This window comes from Camelus ferus, chromosome 10 (genome assembly GCF_009834535.1).
Source record: "Camelus ferus isolate YT-003-E chromosome 10, BCGSAC_Cfer_1.0, whole genome shotgun sequence".
Classification (NCBI taxonomy): Eukaryota; Metazoa; Chordata; class Mammalia; order Artiodactyla; family Camelidae; genus Camelus; species Camelus ferus.
The window spans coordinates 33,356,817-33,378,059 of NC_045705.1; the positions used below are offsets into that span (position 1 = coordinate 33,356,817).

At 45.5% G+C, this 21,243-nt stretch overlaps 4 protein-coding genes across 7 annotated transcripts; 2 read left to right on the forward strand and 2 right to left on the reverse strand.

Moving 5' to 3' along the window:
- Positions 1-190: 190 nt before the first annotated feature.
- Positions 191-4,990, reverse strand: MED19 (mediator complex subunit 19). Its single transcript, XM_006172940.3, has 5 exons — positions 4,725-4,990; positions 1,812-2,068; positions 1,553-1,649; positions 1,153-1,247; positions 191-1,052 (listed from the first exon to the last, which is right to left on the reverse strand). The coding sequence occupies exons 1-5, from the start codon at positions 4,939-4,941 to the stop codon at positions 984-986; spliced, it is 735 nt and encodes a 244-aa protein (XP_006173002.3). The 5' UTR covers positions 4,942-4,990; the 3' UTR covers positions 191-983.
- Positions 4,991-5,264: 274 nt separating this feature from the next.
- On the forward strand, positions 5,265-12,893 carry TMX2 (thioredoxin related transmembrane protein 2). 3 transcript variants are annotated; one of them, XM_006172941.3, is made up of 8 exons: positions 5,265-5,578; positions 9,705-9,765; positions 10,009-10,122; positions 10,400-10,476; positions 10,703-10,809; positions 10,991-11,056; positions 11,136-11,265; positions 12,024-12,893. In XM_006172941.3, exons 1-8 carry the CDS (start codon positions 5,390-5,392, stop codon positions 12,168-12,170), a joined length of 891 nt encoding a protein of 296 aa, XP_006173003.1. In that variant the 5' UTR covers positions 5,265-5,389; the 3' UTR covers positions 12,171-12,893. The 3 variants fall into 3 exon arrangements, with proteins under 3 accessions (XP_006173003.1, XP_032344603.1, XP_014409073.1); XM_014553587.2 differs by lacking the exon at positions 5,265-5,578 and adding an exon at positions 5,637-5,755 and having other exon boundaries at positions 12,024-12,170; XM_032488712.1 differs by lacking the exon at positions 12,024-12,893 and having other exon boundaries at positions 5,333-5,578; positions 10,991-11,045; positions 11,136-11,228.
- Positions 12,894-13,157: 264 nt separating this feature from the next.
- On the forward strand, positions 13,158-15,139 carry SELENOH (selenoprotein H). Of its 2 annotated transcripts, XM_032488713.1 has the most exons (4): positions 13,176-13,603; positions 13,687-13,832; positions 13,981-14,111; positions 14,948-15,139. In XM_032488713.1, exons 1-3 carry the CDS (start codon positions 13,482-13,484, stop codon positions 14,079-14,081), a joined length of 369 nt encoding a protein of 122 aa, XP_032344604.1. In that variant the 5' UTR covers positions 13,176-13,481; the 3' UTR covers positions 14,082-14,111; positions 14,948-15,139. The 2 variants fall into 2 exon arrangements, with proteins under 2 accessions (XP_032344605.1, XP_032344604.1); XM_032488714.1 differs by lacking the exon at positions 14,948-15,139 and having other exon boundaries at positions 13,158-13,603; positions 13,687-13,893; positions 13,981-14,116.
- A 94-nt stretch (positions 15,140-15,233) lies between these two features.
- BTBD18 (BTB domain containing 18) lies at positions 15,234-21,161 on the reverse strand. The gene is given in 4 exon segments (XM_006172980.3): positions 15,234-16,861; positions 16,863-17,078; positions 17,080-18,002; positions 20,627-21,161. Coding segments are annotated over 4 exon segments (2,190 nt in total). The 5' UTR covers positions 20,751-21,161; the 3' UTR covers positions 15,234-15,934.
- Between the last annotated feature and the right edge of the window lie 82 nt (positions 21,162-21,243).

Here is a 21,243-nt window from a genome sequence, read left to right on the forward strand (position 1 = left end):
TGTCAAACTGAGCTTAAATACAGATTACATCAGCTTGGGTTTTCTCATGGATGCTGCCAGTTAGCTGGCCTGCTGCAAAGACTACAGGGATTTATTTTACATTTTGCTTGTTTAGGCTGCCTTTTTGTTGCTGTCTTAGAAGCTTAGAAATGTTTTCGTATCAGTCAAATAATTTCATTGTCTTAAGGAATGAGGCAGGGCAAAAGATTTTATTATGAGGAGAAGCATTTACCTTTGCCAGAGGTTTATTTAAAAAATTCGTAGGCTTGACCAAGAAGCTACCTTGTTGAAATACCTTGGTGACGGTGGGTGCTTTTTCAGTTGGCTATTCTGTTTCAACACAGAATTCACACAGAAAACAGTTGAGCCCTAACTGGATCAGCTCCTTCAGATGAAGCCTGAAGATCACCCAGGTACTTGGTTAACATGAGCAGTGTTCTGTGTCTGCTGTGGAGAGGTATCAGCAAGCCCTGCCTCATGTTTAGACCATGCTGCCCAGTCTCATTTTGGCTGTTTCCCTGCCTGCTGATGAGATAAATGTAATACAAGACCCAAATCCCCTCAGATCTTAGCATGCCTTGGCTTAAATCCTGACTCTCATAGAAAGGCACTTACCTCTTAACAGGCAGCCACGTTTCAGCCAGTTAGATAAATGCAATTTTAAGAAAATTAAAAATCCTAACATACCAGATAAAGTCCTAAATCAGATAAAAGTCCTAAATCAGACGAACTGCACAAAAGAGATGAAAAGAAAGCTTCCTGGGAGAGGAAGGGATGTCCATGAGAAAGCAAACGGCTGAGCCTTACAAAAGCAGGGCCCTTCTCTCTTACAATGTGTTCATCTTAACCAAGCACAGCAGGAGCTGGCTTCTGTCCCAGCAGCAGCGGACGCTCCGGAGGCAGTGACCAAGAGCCGCGAGGGCAGCTTTTGTCAGCAGGTTCAGTACAGCAGGAAGGTCATTCTGGCAGAGTCACTGGTTCTGTTAGCGGAGGCTGCTGCTGCTGCTGGCCTGAGAGCTGCCCATGCCCGGGTGGTCTGGACTGTGTCGGTTCTGGGGAAGACAAAGGAAGAGTAAGAGGACAAGACTCCACCAAGGCCAGGGGTGAGATAGGGAAAAGTCACTGGGGTACAGCCACGGGCCCCTTCCCTACCTTCTTTTTCTTCTTCTCTTTCTTCTTCCTTTTCCGTTCAGGATCCTCTTCTTTTTTCTTCTTCTTCTTTTTGTGATCTGAGTCAGACGGTGTTTCTGCAGGAGACACGAGGTGCCTATCACCTGTAGAGCTCAAATTCCCCACTGATGGAACTCTGAAGACTAGAGGAAAACCCCTAGACCAGGGCAACTGCTTTTCTTCAATGACCAGAGATTCTGAGGCACTGCTCAAGCCCCTGTCCCAAGTTCCTACTTGCCCTGCAGACCCCATTATGTCAGTTCTTTCAGGAGAATTTGGGAGTCCAGGGCTCGTAGGGAACTTAATTGGGTTTTTAACTGAGGAAGGTCCAACCAGATTCAGGATGTCCGGTTTCCTGGCTTTGAATAGAAGCGCTTCTTACCTGGGGGGACAGGATCCTGGGTACGGCTCTGTTTGTGCTTGTGCTTATTCTTCTTCTTGGGAGGCTGAATATGCATCAGACGACACTGCTCCGGCAACTGAAGGAACCAAAGGAAGGTCCAGGTGAGAAGAGGAAGTCCCCGGCTCCCATCATCTGTTCTGCTCAGTACGTCTGTTCTGAACAGACGTGGACAGAAAAACCACCTCCATGCCTTTCAGGCCTCCCCATTTGTCTCCTTCCTCCCGAAGAGGGGACTCACCGGACCAGTATGGAGGCGGAAGCCAGCCAGCATGGTCCCTGTGATAGGATTAAAAGAGCCACCGAGAATAGGGGGCTTCTCGATGAGGGAGCGGAGGCTGCTGTTGTCATGGGAACCAGGCAGATCAATCATCCCTGGCAGGTCAGGCAGGAAGTTACTTAGCTTCTCCTTCACTTTCTTCCCACAGAATTTATTATAGGCCTGTTCCAGGTTGTAGTGTGTGATCAGATTAGTGCTGCCTGTCAGCTCTGTGCTGCCTAGAGGATACAGGGAGAAAAATAATAAAATTAGTCCCAAGAGTTGAGCATTTTTTTTAAGTCATTGACCCAGAAGGGAAAGTTAAAGAACTATATTTTAACTTAAATAAGGAATCTTTCAAGTGATAAATTAAAAAAATATATATTTAAAAAAATAGGAAATAGCAAAAGTAAACAACAGAAACACTAGAAGTATAATACTGCAGAATGGTAGGTTGGAAGGAGGAGAAGGAAAAATAGGCAAAAATTCAAATAGGGCAGAGGTGGGAACTGCTCTGACCCAATGAAGGAGACACTCCCCTCCGACTAACCAGAGTAGTAACTTACACGATGCTTATACTCCATGCTAAACACTGTTCTGTGTTCCATAAATGTACTAGTGAGAAATTACACTCTTGGCCATGACATGACCAGCATAACATAACCTCACAGCTCAGCTACAACCAAGCTTAGGGCCAAATATGACCCTCTGGCCTGGGTGTCTTGCTTCTCCCCACCACTTTTTTTAAACTAGCAAGAAACACTAATCACCTCTACAGAGGTGATTTACAAGAGATTTTTCTAGCTACTGCTGCCTAACTTTTGTTACCACCATCTTTATTCTTCCTAATAATACGAATATGATGCTTTGCCAAGAAGAGATGTTTGATTAGTTGGGCAACTAGAATTCTAACCCTAGCTGTCTTCTATGCCTCAGTTTCCTCTTATCTATAGAACAGGGTAAAAGCTATCTGAAGTACACTTAATTTTTTTCAGGGTTCAAATGAAAACATATTGAAAAATATAAAGTACTATATAAATGGAAGGCATTATTAGCATAAATATTTCATGGCTGACTTTTTTCCAAAGAATACGAACTTATTAGTAATCTAACTAGGATCCAGTGGCAAGGGTAGAAATATCTAGCCTACAATTTCATGTATAGTTATGATGAACACTCAGGGTACAAATGACAAAAGTGACTTTTTTATAACCATTCACTTGAGAAAAACTCAGATTCCGAACTATGAGCCCACTGAGGGCAGAGAAAATGTCTTGCTCATTCGTGTATCACTGGTCCTCAACACAGTACACACACTTCACACGCAACATTCAATGAACAAGGTGTTTTTTCCTCCATACCTACAGACCTTACCCCTGTTCTTGCCCTTGTCTTCCAATGCCAGATGTCTCAGAAGAGTGGTCCACTTGAATGGCAGGAGACTCAGTGCCACGGTACTTCTCCTCATAACATGGCACTGCCTCCTGCCATTTTGGTATCCTGATTTTTCCCCCTCTGTCAGTTCCCTTTCTAGATGATTATACTCAAGGCTCAGGTGAGAGGGCACTCTGTGCTTTTTCTAAATTCTTTAACTTAAGGGTCCATCCAACTTTCTGTTTTGACCATCAGTTCTATTAAGATAATTTATAAATTTCTCTCCTCGGGCCTCACTCCTCTCCTGAAAACTAATCTTCCACTGCCAGCATCCTCTTAGTTCATTCATTGCAGATTCAGTTTTTCTTTTAACTTCAAATCTTCCCCACCTCATTCATCGTTCCTCTATTTAAACATGTGGCACACACATTCTCCAGATATCTTTAGAAGCAGTATTCAGTTCAGATATCTCAATGGTTTGCTATTCCCTTAGGAAAAAGCTTAAATTCCTTTGACTGGCACTTGTGGTTAAACACTTCTTACTGTAATTTACCTCTGGGGCCTAACCAAGCCCTATTCCCCTATACAAAATTTTTGATCCATCCAAAGGGGAATCCATCATCTGAAAAAAATACCCCTCACACTGTTTCCTTAAAAAAATTTCTTTTAGGAAAACTGACCTAATTATCGGAAAAGTCTTCCTAATTTTCTTCACCATGTTAAGTACTGCGTGCTAACAAATTGCACTACTGGGCTCCCTAATTTTCTTCACCAATATGAATTTTGGCGCTTAAATTTTAGCTTTAAAGTTACCTACTCAGAGGGCTTCTCTAATCACTCTAGCTAAAGGAGTTCTGCTGCCTCAATTCTTTATCATGTTTTCTCTTTGCAGACATAACCACTCTCTGACATTCTCTTGTTTGTTACTCTTTGCCTCCTCCATTAGGCATGTAAACTCCCCAAAGGCAAGGATCTTGTCAGTCTTATTCACAGTTGCATCTTCAGCATTTAGAACAGTGCTTGGTACATAGCAGGTGCTCAAAAAAAAAAAAAAAAAAAAAAGATTTTTGAATGAAAGAATCTGGTTCAATTCTAATCACCTCTTTAAACTGATGAGGAAATGCCGAGGCCCAGAGAAGGGAGGAAGGCAACAAGCTCCAAACTCCAAACAGATTTGGAAGTAAAATCTTAGGTCTGCAGAGATGTTGAATCAAGGCTTTCAAGTTCCATACTCAAACCCTGGGTAATTTTTTGGAAGCCATAAACCAATGTCAGGGACAGGGGCATGATACGGAGTGAAAGGTAGTCACGGAGATCCATTCTCTTCCCATCCCTAATCCATCTCAAGAATTTCTATCATCCCTTTGGTTGTGAATTTCAGAGCCCCTCGGACTTAGAGCTCGGAAATCCCGGCAAGCGTTGCCTGGGTTACTCCTCACCTAAGCCAGCGGGCTAAGAGCCACGCCCATCCCCTTCTTGCTATGATCTGATTGGCTGGCTTTGGCCAGGCCTCGTACTCACCTGGTAGTTCCCGCATTAGGTAGAAGGGGCCACAACCTGCCGCTGACTTGTCAGCGCCGGGAGCGGCCGTGGCCGCGGTGGGGGGCGGGGCCGTGCCTGGACCCCCGCCCGGAGGAGGAGGCGGCGGGGGTGGAGGCTTTCCAGGTCCGAAGCCGAGTGCGGTTGGGGGCGGCGGTGGGTCAGCCTGAGCTCCGAAAAGCGCCGTAAAATTCTCCATCGTCCCCTCCGCCCCAGCGCTGTCCCGGTGTCTGGCGTTGGTGATTTTCATTGGTCAATCTTTTCACTGGGTACCGCCCTCTTCTTCCAGGAGCCGCTTACCATTGGATTGCCTCGGGCTCTGCCTACCTTCTTCCGGCAACTACTTCCGTCGCTTTATGAGAACGTTCCGGAAGTGCTGTCTAACTGTATTAAATTCTCATATCTCTGCTCGCCACAGTGCATATCCAATAAAATGACTTAGGTGGATAAACGACAGCTAGATTAACCAATAAAGTATCAAATCCCCTTTTTTCAGTTCTGACCTGCCATGGAAGCCAATAAGAGATCTACTTCCGGGTCTAGAGGCGGTGCACCTGAGACTAGGCCCAATGGAAGCCTCTGTGTTGGGAGAGGCGGGGCCAGACCTACGACGCTGATGAGCGGCCGGCGCCGCAGGGGCCGAAAAGATGGCGGTCCTGGCACCTTTAATTGCTCTTGTGTATTCGGTGCCGCGACTTTCACGATGGCTGGCCCGACCTTACTACCTTCTGTCAGCCTTGCTTTCTGTTGCCTTCCTACTCGTGAGGAAGCTGCCCCCTGTCTGCGACAGTCTCCCCACGCAGCGCGAAGACGGTAACCCGTGTGACTTCGACTGGGTGAGCGAACCCCCGCCTTGGGACCCCGCGACCTTGACTGTCCCTGCCCCTGCGTTTGCTTCCGGAGCCCCAAGTTTCGCCTTTTTGAGAACACCTGAGGTTCCGAGCCTGTAGCGAACCTAACAGACTAAGGAGTGTAGGGCCTGGACCGTCATCGGCCTAAACTTCGTGTTTAAGGTGGGAAAACAGCCGGTTAGCCTGCCCGACAGCCCGGGTCTTCTGACTCTTGAGTGCAGGGTCCTTTCCATCTCGCCATTCATACTCGTCAACAGTCCTACCCAAACGACACATGTACACTGTTTTACGGAGCTGCTCGTTATGTAAAGCCTCTTGAGGAACCAGTGAAAAAAAAACAGACAAGTAGTCGTATTCCCGTTTTATTGATGAAGAAATTGATCTCGTCGTGGTTAGGTGACTTGCCCAAGATCACACAACTAGTGACTGGCTAGGACTTGAAACCACTCTCCTGGCCATGGTACCAGCACATTCTAATCAGCCATTTCTTAATTCAATTAATATTCCAGAGTGAGCACTGTATGCTAGGCACTATGCTGCATCGTGAGAATGTAAAAATGGATAAAATTGTGAGGCCTACTGAAATGGAATTATAAAAAAACACGTTGTAAAGAAATATATCTCACGCCTCTTGCGGTACTTCCTGAGTAGAAGTGGAGTGACCACCCTGAAAAATAGGCTGAAGCTCTACGCCCTCTGCTGTATAGTCGCATCTGTGTTCTGAGGAAGGAGGGTCACCCTGAGTTTTTGTCTTTTTTCCCAAGCCCCAACATGAGCCTTAGCCTTTAACAGAATCCATTCCCTTGCTTTTATTCTCCATCCCTGTTCACTCTTTCATACTTCCTCTGTCCTTTCCCAGACAGTGTTATTTATTCACTCAAATGTAGCTATGCTACTTCAAAAGATCCTACTTCTATCTGATATTCTATACCACTTTAAAATGGGACTCAAACATAAGTGGATAGTAACACAGATTTTAATAAAAGTGGGAACCGTTTATACAATTAATTTCTCTTTTATGCTCTTCTAATACTGTAAGGAAAATATTGTAAGACTTTATATTATTATGCTGTTAGAAAAAAATTTTTTTTAATTACTTAGGGTTCGTAGCCAATGTTCATTTTCTTGGAGTATCTGTTTTGCTGATTTACCTTGGTGATTGGGAAGTTAAGATATTAAGATAAATAGTGTTTTCAATAACAATTCAAAATTTCAGTGGCTTAACAGAATAAGTTTATTTCTACTTTATTAGGTAATAGGAAAGAATCAAGCATTTTGCTTTTCCTGTATATATTGTCAGAGTAACCGAATAATTGATACGGGAATGTTGATTTCCTGCTAAAAGATTTTGAGCTAATATATGCAGAAGGAATAGCATTTAAAAATCATGTAGCATCCCCTGATGAAATAATACATCTATGCAATGATCATCTAAAACCATCAGTTGAAAGGTTGATATGTCCTCTGGAGTGATTCAGTGGGGAGTACCTCGTACCTCTTATAATATATTCTTGGCAGGAGGTTTGGATCTCATTGTATTCAAACCTCTAGATTTCATTACCACTTTGCAAGAAATACGAGAAATAGAGGATCATCATTGTCAGAACATGTACCATGAGTATGCAGGCAGCCAAATCCAAGAAAGCCAGAAAGTTGACAGTACAAATGGTCCAGTGTTTTCAACAGATGAATGGTGTGGGGTTAAAAGGAAGAGCAGGTATCCTTTAGAGAATAAGGAAGACCAAAGGAACATATCAGCCAAACGCAGTTTGTGGATCTTGCTTGCTCGTTCCTAATTTGAACAAACAACTGTACAAAGTTGTACAAAATCTAATACTTGTTCTTACCCTCTGAATTTGAATAAGGACCAGGTATTAGATAACAGTAAGGAGTTATTGTTAATTTTGTTTGGTATGATAATATGTTTGTTTTTATAAAGCAATGCTTATCTGTAAGAAGTACACACAGAAGTATTTACAAGTGAAATGGTATAGTTGGAATTTGCTCTAAGTTTCTCCAGCAAAAGAAATGGGTAACTCAGATGAAATGGAACCATACTGGCAAAATATTACTATTGAAGCTGAGTAACGGGTCCGTTACGGTATTGTAGGGGACAGGAAAATATTTTTCCCTTGACCTTTCTGAGGTCTTGCCTGAGACCCCTGTAATAAAAGACAGACTAAAGGCAATTAAAAGACAACCAAGTTTATTAACATGTATACCTTGTATACATGGGAGATAACCCAGGGAACAATAACTCAAAGGGTGGCTTAGAACTCCCGCTTATGTAGTATCTTCAACAAAGAACAATACATTTGTGGAGCAAGTGACAGAACAAAAGAAAGCAGTTTTAGGCTTCCAACAGCAGAATACTGTGGAAAGGTAAACTAATGGCAGATAAAGACTAGTTTGTTACGTAGATTCCTCTGGTGCTGTCTCCAGGCTGATATGGTCTAAAGTTATCTCCTTGATTAATTTTGTCCTTGGTAGAGAAGGTTGGAGGAACCACTTTGAAATTTTATGTCCTACTTTTAGACAAATAGTGGGAGGGCATGGTGCTTTTCTTTATCTACTTCTAATTTGCCTTCAGGCTTAAAATAATCCTTATGCCAGAGTGGCATATTTTGGGGGTGACATATTCTGCTATTCTTCAGTATCCTCTCTACTTTTGTGTATGTTTGAAAATTTCCTTAATAAAAGGTTTAAAAACAATAAATAAACAAGCAGAACCACCAAAGGGGATTCTGATTTATATAGATATTCTGGAACCCAGTCTTATTTCTGTCTTTAGCCAATGGCTTTAAGGTCATCCCAGCATCATCCTGCAAGCAGATGAAGAAAAAGCTGGGTAACGAGGGCATACCCTTTCTCAACTGCCTGGGCACAGAAATGGCACGTTACTTTCAGTCACATTCCACTTAGCAGTACTAGTCACACAGTTCTACCTAGCTGCGTGGAGACTGAGGAAGTCTAGTTGCAGTATGCCCAGGAGGAAAAGGAAATATGGTTTGGCGTATACATGGCCAGTCTTTGTCACAGACCCATTCTCTAGAGTATATTCCTTTTAGTCCTACCTTTGATCTCCCGAATGGCCACGTTTTAAAAATTTATCTTTCCACAATTACAAGAGTCAATTCTAATCCAGTTTCATTCTTGGAAGCTCTTCCTAATTTCTGTTCAGATGTAATATTTAGTAAGGTCTGTTACATTCCCAACCCCCTACTTTACATGTCCATATCTAACTCCAGTCAGGCTTTTTATTGGCGATTGAGGCTGAGAACCTAGGTCCCTGACTGTTAACTGTAAATCGAAGTTGATTAGTTCTGTCTGAAATAATGATTTGGGTCCTTGTAGTATAAACAGAAAGATATGGAAGGCCTTAGACCATTCAGTCTGTGGTTGGCCCTCCTCCCATGCTTTCTCTCACCAGGTGCTTATTCTTCATTGCAGTCTTTACTCTTTGAAATTATCTTGTTTGTTTTCTTTGTCATGTTTATTTTGTGTCTCACTTGTTCACATGGAGCTTACATTCTAGAAGATGAGAAAGAACTATAAGCCAAGGGTACTGAAAAGGACCTGTGAGAGCTTTGAAAGGGCTCCTTCACCTCTCAAATTATATTAAAGGTGCATGGATTAACACTATGAATATTAGGTAGAGAAGAATGATTTAACTTAAAACCAAACAAATGAAATATGTTGTATTAATGGAGTATTACTAAGAAAGTTTCCCTGGAAAAGTTTTATTTTACCAAGGTCATACCGAGTTGCTTGTAATATCTTACAGTTTTACACCATATACTTTATACAGCTTTGTCATACCCATTGTCTTGTTTAATCCCCACAACAGCATTTTGAAATAGATATTGTTCAGTCAAGGAAATCAAAGCTCAGAGGTTAAGTGCTTTGCTGAAAGGCACCATCCAGCCTGTGCAGGAGTAGAACCTGAAGCTCTCTGACTGCTGTTTTCCCCACGACACCTTAGCTGACTCCACTTATTTCTCTGTTGTTACTGTTCCCCATTTGGATCTCTGCTGGTTTTTATTACCAGCCTGGGTCCTTTGCTCACACAAGTCATTTCTGTTGATGGCATTCCTGTCACTTTCTGTTCCAGAGAGAAGTGGAGATCCTGATGTTTCTCAGTGCCATTGTGATGATGAAGAACCGCAGGTCCAGTAAGTGTAGCCTGCTTCTCAGTCTCTCAGGGTAGGCCTAATGACCTCCAAGGTGCTTTCGTTCATGTTATGAGAGGGGTATTGTTTATAAACTTGTCCCTCATTTCATGCCAAGGCTGAATTTGATCTTGGACTTTTAGCCCCTTCCCCCCTTCCATTTCAAAGTACTCCAGGGAAGAGGGGCAAATAATAGGACACAGGACCCTGCAGCCCAGCCTGACCTGTGACATCTTTGTGTTTCAGTCACTGTGGAGCAACATATAGGCAACATCTTCATGTTTAGTAAAGTGGCCAATGCAATTCTTTTCTTCCGCCTGGATATTCGCATGGGCCTGCTTTACATCACACTCTGCATAGGTAAGGAGACTGTAAGACTTTTTTGTGGGAACCGAATTCTAACCCCAAACCACATTCCCCATACCCTTCTTCCACATCTTGTACCTGATTAATCATGTGTGTGGCTCAACTGGTAAGAATTTATGGAGATTTTATTTTAAGAGGAAGGGGGTGTGTCAGTGGTCTACGTATGCCCACAAAATGCACTCTTTGGCGCTTGAAATCTTTGAGTTGGTTTGAAAGTAAATCCCTTTCCCAAGGCCTTATGTTTCCTCTGACACCTTTTTTCTGTGTTTAGTGTTCCTGATGACATGCAAACCCCCCCTGTACATGGGCCCTGAGTACATCAAGTACTTCAATGATAAAACCATTGATGTGAGTGCTCTTCCTCCCTTCTGTTTCTTGGGTCCCTTGTGGGTTGATTTTGTAGTTGTGCTCTCTTCTCAGTAGGAGGAACAACAGTGCTTCAGAACTGTGGTTCATTTTGGGATCTAGGGGAGAGAGGTGTGGGGAAGCCAGGATGAGGAATTAGATGCTAAGGTCTGAATCTTTCCAGTAGCCTGTGTGATCCAGTTCACTGTTTCTTCTCTGTGTGTGGCAGGAAGAGCTGGAGCGGGACAAGAGGGTCACTTGGATTGTGGAGTTCTTTGCCAATTGGTCTAATGACTGCCAATCATTTGCCCCTATCTACGCTGACCTCTCCCTTAAGTGAGTAGTACAAAGGGAGGGATGATGGAAATTGTACCTTCCCCTCCCATAGTTTTTGGCCTTGAGTTTTTGCACATTGCAGCCAAAGACACTCCTATCCCCAACCCCTAACATCTGTACTTCTACTTTTGTTGACTCATTCCCTCTTCTTTCACTATGTTAAGTAATATATTCTTCTCAGGTACAACTGTGCAGGGCTAAATTTTGGGAAGGTGGACGTTGGACGCTACACTGATGTTAGTACACGGTAGGTAAAGGCCTGGGCAGGGAATCACTTTGAGTGATGTATACAGGTGCATTTACTGAGTACCTTCTGGGCCCTGTAGGTACAAAGTAAGCACGTCACCCCTCACCAAGCAGCTCCCTACCCTGATCCTGTTCCAAGGTGGCAAGGAGGTCATGCGGCGGCCACAGATTGACAAGAAAGGACGAGCTGTCTCTTGGACTTTCTCTGAGGTATAAAAGAGTAGTTTGGAGAAGGGTGTAGAACAGTGGATGAGTTTTGGAGCCCAACCTGTGTTTGATTCCTAGTTTGGCTACTTGCGCACAGGCTTTGAGAGTGTGGACTAGTTATTAGACCTCATTTGTGAATTCATTTAGCAAATTTGTATTACATTTCTACCACCTACCAGACTTGTTAGTATGGGGGAACAATTATTAGTGAAGATTCAGTCTCAGTGGCTCTTGTATCTACAGTCTACAGGCCTTAGGTTCCTTAGCAGTAAGTTGGAGACAGGAGCACTTGGCTCACAGGCTGTTTTGCAGATTACATTAAATAATGTAGCTGTAATTTTTGGCACAGTGTTTGGCACATAATAGGTACTTAAACATTGGTTGACTTTTCCATGTACCCAAAAAAGGAGAGCTAGGTCAGAGTAGATTCCTGACCTTTGCTTCCTCCTTTCCTAGACTGTGTCTAAATACAGTCGGCCCTTGAACAGATGGGTTTGAACTATGCAGGTCTGCTCATGTGGATTTTCTTCAATAGTAAATACAGTGCTATACGATCCATATGGTTGGCTGAATCCACATATGCAGAACCATGGATTTGAAGGAACTGGGATACAGAAGGCTGACTATAAGTTACTGGTGGATTTTTGACGGCGAGAGTTGGTGACCCTAACCACAGCATTGTTCAAGGGTCAGCTGTGCTTCCCAGACTCTGAACTCTCTCTTCCAATCTGAACCCTGATGTGTTCATCTCTTTGGTACAGGAGAATGTGATCCGAGAATTCAACTTGAATGAGCTATATCAACGGGCCAAGAAGCTATCAAAGGCTGGAGATAATATCCCCGAGGAGCAGCCTGTGGCCCCAGTGCCTACTGCAGTGCCAGATGAGGAGAGCAAGAAGGACAAATAGGATCCCTGCCTTCAGTGCTTCCTCTCCTGTGGATCCCAGCGCCTCTGAGGCCCTGCCCTTTCTGTAACCACAAGCCTTGCCTGAGGCCTTGGCCTTTTATTTATATTTCGTTGTTTGGCTATGCCTAGGTAGGGCAGGGTATTGCTTCTGATTTTTAAGAGGCATTCAGGGAAATGACAGGTACCCTCCAGGAAGGCCTCCACTTCTCTGGCCTGCTCCTTTACTGGAGGGAGAGCAAGATCTTACATGGTACGGGGGAAATGCTTTCCCTCCAAGCTTGGGCCAGTGTTTCAGCTGCTGTGTGCCACTCACAGATCTCCACCACGCTCTGGTTTCGTTATTCCTTAGTGGCCCTACACAGCCTACTTAGATTAGGTTAAACCCTAATATAAAATGCCCAGATGCAGAGTTAGTGCTGAGATTTTTTTTCCCTCAAGGACCCTTGTTTCTCCAGGCCCTTCTGGCTTGGTCTGTGCCCTGCATTAAAAAGTATAAGCCTAACTGTTATTGGTCCCAAGGAGAAACCTCTAACCAGAGTTTTCTCATAGAACATAGTCTTGAATAATCTCTCTACTTTATGGAGACTGGGAGGAAGGGAAATAGACCTTTCAGACTTACCTTGTGTGGTGGGACCTACAGGGTTGGAGTTCTTTTACCCTCCTTGCTACTCCCTACACCCAGTTGATCGTTTTCCATAATAAAGGGACTGGCATTTACTTTTGATTGCGCCTTTGTGTGTTATTCTTGTATGAGAAATGGCTGGCAACTGCAGAGGAATCGCCGTCGTCTCCTTAATTCGAAAGGCAATCATGATTAGTTTCACCAGATGCCACGCATTGGTCCCCAGGATGGGGGAGAGTTGAAGTTTTCGTTTCCCTAACCGCAGAGTTATTAAATTGGAGTATAACGTGGAGTTAGTTTGGGATTGGCCCGCGGGTTCCAGGAAGGAGGTTTGGGTAGGGGCGGGGTCATGGTGCACACCGTTTAGCTGGCCGCGCGGTTGCAGAAAAGCCTGTGAAGCTTGGCTCATTTTCCGAGCTACCCCGTCGCCCCTACCGCCAGCACTGGTGGTTCGGTCTGGCCTCGCCCCCGCCTCTGCGTGCAGAGTGCCCGTGCCCGAAGGTCCCGCCTCCAGACCACGTGTGCGCCCTGCGCCACGCTTTCTGCGGCTTTGGGGAGGTTTTGGTCCGGGAGCCAGATTTCTGGCCCGCGGTTTGGAGCTCGGAGCGGGCCCGGCCTCTGCCCGGTGACCGCATCTCCACCCTATTCCCGCCCTAGGTCGGCTCGGTTCCCAGCCGGGCCCCAGGCGCCATGGCTCCCCGCGGGAAGAAGCGAAAGGCCGAGGCGGCGCCGGTCCCGGCGGCCGAGAAGCGGGAGAAGCCAGCGAGCGGCCAGAAGGGAGTGGAGGAGGCGAGTGTCGTTATCGAGCATTGGTGAGGGGTCTGGGGAGTACCGGGGACGGGCAGGGGCGCCGCAGACCGACGGCTCCAGCCTCTGACCTTCCCCATCTCTCTAGCACGAGCTGACGCGTCTACGGGCGCAACGCCGCGGCCCTGAGCGAGGCGCTGCGCCTGGAGGCCCCGGAACTTCCTGTGAAGGTGAACCCGACCAAGCCTCGGAGGGGCAGCTTCGAGGTGACGCTGCTGCGCCCCGACGGCAGCAGTGAGTGGGGCCCAGGTCTGGGGCGCCGGGCGGGGAGTTGCTTCGGTCCTAGGCGAGGAAGGTCGGTCTCATACCGCCGCCACCTGATGATTTCGGGGAGATGTTGGTGGATTCTAAAGTAACTTCGCTTTCCGCGGTCTCTCCCCAGCTGCGGAGCTCTGGACTGGGATTAAGAAGGGGCCCCCGCGCAAACTTAAGTTCCCTGAGCCTCAAGAGGTGGTGGAGGAGCTGAAGAAGTACCTTTCGTAGGGAGGTTTGGGCGGAAGTCCTCACTCTGAGGTTTGAAATGGGGAATGAGGAGGAATGGGTTGATTTTGTGCCTATTTGTGAAGCAGCCCTTAGTGTTACCCCTCATTTCACACAGGACATACATTTTCATAACTCGTTTCTACTCTCAGGATTTCCTCTAGTGGGAATACCTCTTCCCCTTTTTATTGGTGGGAAAAACTGAAGTCTGCAACAACAAAAAAACTTATTCCTATCCAGGGCGCCCTATGCTAACTACCTTGTTTCATTTCACCGTCTTTGAGCCTAAGGCGTGGAATACCGGTGGTAATGTAAATAACTCTTTATAGAAATGCAATTAGTGTCCTTAGGGGATGCAGTTAATTGTTGCCCTCGGGGTATGGACCAGTTTAATTTATATTTGTTAAAAAAAACTAATCTTCTACATCCCTGATGGCACGTTTTGATTCGCTGAACCGGTTACCTCATTTATGAATGAAACAAAATCATTCACAACTGTTTTATTTGTATGAGTCGTGACTTCCCCCTTCTACCAGCCAAATCTGTATTAACTTCAGGAATACTCCTGTCCTCTTGTGTTGTTACCAGTGTGTTTTTTCTGTTATAACCCCGTGAGATAACCCTGCAGTATGGTACCCTCACTCCTGGTCACGGGATCTGACCTTGTCTTTATCCCTAGTGTTTCATACAGTGCTGTGGCATGTTGTCAGGACTTGATATATTGAGTGAGATTTGGGGGGAGGACGCAATCCTTGAGCTCTCCTGGGTTTGTAGGTTTAAAGGTGGGGGACATGTCGTCTTCCTTGGACTGACTATATATGATTGCCTGGATCCCTTCTCTAACTTATCTTCCCCTCTCATTTTCACAGCCTTGGTCCCTGGTGATGTTGGAGCATTTATGACGGGACATGGCCAAACTTCAGTCATGTACCTGAAGCCATGGTTTCTTCCCCTCCAGAAATGATGGTTCAGTAGTGAGGCAACCCTCTAATAAGGCATTGAAAAGTTCCTGGATTTTGTTTAATAAAAATTAAAATAAAGTATCTGCGTTGATATGAAAATATGGGTCATAAAGTAAAACTTAATGTTACGTCAAGGGACGTGGCAAACCAGCCTTATTGGATTGTTCCCCCTTGTGTTTTTCATAGCCTAAGGTTACCAATTAACCTGGAACTCCTATGGTCCCCGTTAGAGTATCTGAAATACTTGTAAAAACTATGGGGGGAAAGTAATTTATTTTTTAAAAAGCAACTGTCTTTCAACTCACTTCTTGGAAGTGATGATGGAAGTATGTTTTCCTGGCCCCTGCGGAGGTTTTGGCTTACCATACTGGCAATGAATAAGCCACACATGTAGGTACTGGACAACATCCCGTCACGCCCACCCCACTTAGTGTTCCACCTCCCACCCCACTTAGTGTTCCACCTCAGCACTGCTTCATACCTTCTGGAACATTTTCTCTATACAGAATGCCCACCACAGAGAGTGGTCTTTCTCAACTTTTCCTAAATAAGTGGTGATTAGATGCCTCATGACTTGGGAGACCTGGCTTTGGCTATTACCTATGACCCACTAGAGTTGGCAACCACACGGTTTATTGTTTTGCTTGTTTGTTACTAACTGGAAAATAGATTATAAAGAAGTAAGGTGGTTCAAGTTCATAATTTTCTAACCATGGTATTACTTCTGCCTGGCTCCAAAAGCCTGGGGAAGGAAGGAGAGGCCCTATAGAGTGAGCTAGGGACACAACTGCCCCTTGTGCTAAGAGGACAGGGCATGTGCTTGCCTGTCAGTGTATCTTTTGCTAGCCAACATTTCCCACCCTCCCAGTGCCTCCAACCTGCCTCCCCACTCCACTACGTTAGTATGTCTACCTCTGTTTCTGACTCTGAGGAAGGGTCGGGCCATACGGAGGGAATATCCGTGGGCGCAGTCCCCTCTGACGACCAGTCCACCACGTCAATCTCTTCCTCTTCAGGGCTGGCAGGAAGTGGACCCAGCAACTCAGAGCTGCCAGATACCTCCTTGCCTGCTTCTGGAGCAGGGTGTAATACCTCATCCATAGGTAGGGACACTTCCAGCCCAGTCTCCACCCAGTTTGAACAGGGAGGTGAGAGGTCCCCATAGGACCTTTGGGGAGGGTCAAGGGAGTCAGTGTGGAGAAGCTTGTCTCTCTGACCATCCAGTGACTGGGAGCTGGTAATTTCCAGGTCTGGAGACCAAGAGCTTTCCACTGAAAACACCTCCCCTTCACTCGTCTCTGAGGGCATGACAAGGGGGCTCAAGGGTTCAATTGGCTCTTTGTTCTCAGAGGGCAAGACAAGGGAGCTAAAGGGCTCAATTGGCCCTTTGTTCTCACCAACAGGTTCCTTTTCCAGTCCTGCAAGCTCCCTGGGCCACAGTTCCATGTCTGGCAAACACCATTCTTCCCCTTCTATCCAGTTCTTTCCTGTTTCTGTCAGGTGGTAACTAGGGGTTCTGCAGCCCTCAGGCCGGGGACTCTCCAGAGACCCCATGGGTGGCTCAATGTCTGAACCACAGAGCATGAAGTCCAGGATCTCCTCCAGCTCACTGGTGGCGGCAGCACTGGTGATTCGGTACTCCTCGGCTTCACAGGGCTGCCCGAGTAGGGCTGTGTCAAACGCATAGGGCTCTCTGCAGTCAACAGCCAGTCCAGGTTCCTTCCCTGCCATCTCTGGGCTGGACCCGAACTCAGACTTCACCACTGGGCGGTGTGGGGAGCGGCTAGTAGAGAGCAGGATGTCTTGCAGCCTAGAGCACCCCTGGGGAGCCCTCACACAGGTCTGTTCTGGCAGGTGACGTTTCCTGCTTGTTAACTGAGGGTGGCTGCATCCCTGGAGGCTCTTCCCAGTCTTCAGGTTCTGGGATCTGAGGGCTATCTTGAGAGTTTCTGAGGGGAGGCTCCTGCACCACCTCCCAGCAGGTGCCGTTGACAATCTTGCGCAGTTTCACTCTTCCAACCTGCCCCTCTTCTGCAGAAGTCTGAGTTAGGTGCCCTGACTTCAGGGCTCCGCTTCTTGCTCCCGCTCGTCTTTCCGAGGCCAGATGGGCTTGAGGTGCTCTGCAGAGGACTAGCTCGCTCTGTTTTCAGCTTGTCCTCTGGCGCTCCTTTCTTTATACTCTTCTGCCGCCAAAGACGCCGGCCAGGGGCTGTGGGCACTGACCTGGGTCCGCTTAAAAGGCTGGCAGGCTTGGATATACAGACATCAGGAGAGGGCTTTGAGCGACTCAGCCTGATCTTTCTGGGCAACAGCTGCTCATCCACAGAGGGGTACAAGCTGGGTGGGGAAAGTGCTGTAGGACGAAGGGCAGGATCACTCTTGTTCTCCTTATGTCCCCAGCTGCGGCTTGATGGTGAAGAGCTTTTTTCCTGTGGAGTTGGGCAGGCTCTGGCCTTCCTCTTGAGCAGAAGAGTGCCAGACAAGTTCTCCACGTTCTGTCGGTTGCTCTTCTCCTGGGACCCCTCTTCCTTCCCCGAGATCTTCAATCTCACTGTCTCAAAAGAACAGGGAGTTGGGGTAACAGGCAGTGGAGTTCGCAGGCGGGGGCTGGACGCCACCACCCTGGCAGAGATAGGTGTAGCACTGGGAGGCTGTAAGCACTCCCGGTTCAGTCTTCGGCCTTCAGGGGCCTTCACCAATTTCCCACCCTCTAGCTGAAGGGATTCGAGCTCAGATACACGGAGCTGACGAGCAGCAGAAAGCACATCCTGGGCTTCTTCTCGAGATACTTCCATCTCTGAGGTGTACAGGAAGTCCACGAGTTTCCTAAGTGTCCTGATCTTTAGGCCTCCCAGCTCCAGCACCACCTTCCGACCCTGAGCCGGCCTCTCCCGCTCCAGGCGCTCTGTGAAGAAAGGGCTGCAGGCCGACAGGATGCAGCAATGGGCTGGGACTGCCTCACCTGGAGGGAAACCCAAACACTTTGTTACCTCATGCAGACTGGCATGTTCATGGGTTAAGCAGACATGTGTCTACCTAAATATGCTACCCCTCCTCTCAGTTTCCCTCCATGGAAGTATAAATAGAAGGAGAAATGTGTTTCTTCTGCCTGGAACATTCTGCCATTACCTAGTTAATTCAATTTTTTTAATCCTTCAAAATCTATTTAGACATCACTTCTTTCAGAAGCCCTTCCCCAACCCCATCCCCTGTCCAGGTTAGGTGCTCCCAGGTACAGAGAGGTACTCTGTAGCTGTCATAGCGTTCAGCTCTCTGCACTGTAACTGTCCATCTCCTTCACTAAACCAAGCTCTGTGGGGACAGAGACCATGTTTGTCTTGCTCACTGAAGTATACCCAGTGCTTGACACAATGTAGGGGATCAAATACTTGCTGAATAAATGTGTTTGACTCACACAAGAGTTTAAAAATTTGCATAGAAGCTGCTTGTGGTCTAACAGAAAGAGCATGGGCTTCGGATATAGGCAATCAGGATCCAGTTCTCTCCTGAGCTCCATCCTCTGCCTGGTATCCACTCTCCTGAGCCACCTTCTCGTTTTATGGGCACTTCCTGGGCAATTTCAGTCTCCCCCATGGCTTCAGTTACCAGAGGCTTGCTGATGATTTCCAGATTCTACTTCTGCCCAGATATCTTTTCTGAGATAGTGACATGCCACAGCCTGCAAGACTACATGGATGTTCCACAAGTACCTCCAACGCAACCTTTCTGGAAAGCGAATGCATCATCCCCCACGCTCCAGAACTTACCAATTCTTACTTCAAAATAAGCTATCACATTCGCCCAGTTGCCCAAGACTGAAAACTAGAAGTCATCTTTGATTCTTCCTTCTCTCCTACCTACTCCATCTAATCAAACATTAACTTAAAAATAAAAGCTAATATTTCTTGAGTATTATGTGCCAAGCACCTGGGGATTTTAGCAATATTAATCCATTTAATCTTCCCTGCAGCCCTCTGAGGTAGCTCTTGTTACCACAGAGGAGACTGGCGTGGTGAGCTCACATGCCCACGGTCACAGGGACAAGATCGCAGCCCAGCTACAGTCTGTACTGCTCTTAACTGCACCAGGCTTTGTAAATGCTCTTTAACAGCTCATAAGCCATTCATTTCTGTCTACTCTCAATGCCTTGTTCAATCTAAACTCTCTTCTGGATTCCAAAACAGCCTCATATCTGGTTCAGTAATAATCTAGTAACTCTCACTGCAGCCCAACTGCTGTTTCTAAAGCAGTTATCATGACTTTCTTTTTAAAACCTTTAAATATATGTCTCAGTGTTCTGAGGACAAGACCAACTTCAGACCTTACACTGCTGCTAATTTCTCCAGCCATATCCCCAATCAATACACTTATAGTCTGTGCTCTAGTCATAATGAACCACTCATGAATCCCTGGTCACATCTCTAAGTTTCTGTACATAGTGTTTTCTCTGTCTGGGAATATCTTTCCCCACTTCTTCCTACTTCTGTTTGTCCTTCAGAATTTACCTAAGGGGTTAGTTCCTCCAAGAAATTCTCCCTAATCCCCATCCCCCAACCTCCTCAATTCTGTGAAAGATGCTCCTCTTTTGTGCTCCGTTATCAGCCTATACTTACCCCAATGTGTTACTTATTATACTGCCCAGTTATCTGAATGCACTGGTTATTTGTCTCTCCCTTACATGGTTTCCTTATAAGGAAGGACTACCTTCGTATCTATGTACAGTATACTAGCATATACCAGGCAACTAATATTTTTTAAAATTTATTTTGAATTAAGGATTGAATTCCAACTCTGCACTTACTAAGAGAACCAACAGGCAAGTCACTTAACTGTGGGCCTCAGTTCACTTGTGTAGAACTGGAACTATATGACATTACGTCTCTCATAAGGCTGTTACAAGAATCAAAGGAGATACTATACTAATTATATTCTGCAAACTGTAGAGTGCTGCACAATGTTGGTTTCATACTCCTTTCTGATAAATGAAGAAAGTGAGCTGGAGAGGGATGAAGTTACTTGCCCATTTGTGACTTTGTTACTAATAAAACTAGGACTTAAACTCTGACTCCTAGTCTTGGGCCTTTTACACTATACCAAGCTGTACCCTAAGCTGATTTAACATTTCAAGTGTAAAGGAAGGGGTGGGAAACAAGCTATATATTTGTAGGTTTAACAACAACAAAAGCCATCAATTTGGAGAAAAGTAAAAAACTTAAAACAGCTTGGGAAGAAAATATGTAACAGTATCATCTAATACTGACATTGTGCTTAGAACGTTAAAAGTACTGTTTTTAAGTGCTTTGCACACATTAACACAATCTTCACTACGGTATTATCCACATTTTATAGAATTCCTATGCTTACAAAACCTTACAATTGGTTTCATTTTTTAAGAGAAAGAGCATAGTGTCATTTTCACTCTTGAAAAATCTAATTGTCCCAGAAATAGCTCTTTACCAATTAGTTTACAGCACTCAAAGGCAATAATTACACATTTTACTGGCTTTGTCCTTCACTGTTGAGACCTAAAATCATTTTATCTTAATCCATGGTGAGTTTTCAACTGAGTCCCCAATAGTGTCTTACCTTCTGCCTGCAGAAGGACATCACAGAACACACCACTCTGTTGCTGGTGATGAAGCTGCAGAAAAGCTAACCGGAGGAACCGGGGATTCCTGTATAGGATTTTGGTACTGGCAGGCGAGCACATGTTGATCTCTTAACAAACTTCTAGGTTTTCATGGATCAGATTCCTGTGGGTGAGATAATACATTTCAGATATATGGTTATACCTAGTTTGATTTTTGTCTTTAAAATGGCAGGGAAATTTTGAAAGTGGGAGCCAACAGCATGAACTAAGGAACCATAAACCCAGAAATTGTGCCAAGGGTGTCTTATGGAAGAATATCCTAGTGGTTACATATGGGGGTTCAGAGATAGACTAGATTTCCATCTCAGCTGTGTTGTTTATTGGCCTACCTGTATAATTTCAGGCAAATGACCTAACATCTCTGGGCCTTACTTTTCTCATCTAGGATATGGGAACTGTAACAGTCCTTACCTTGTAGGACTGTTTTAAAGATTTAATGAGTCAACAGAGGTAAAATTACTTACCACTGTGAGTGCCTGGCACAAAATTAGCCCTCCAAAAATGGAGCTGTTATCCTTAAACCTTCCTCATTCACATTATCACTAAGACTCAA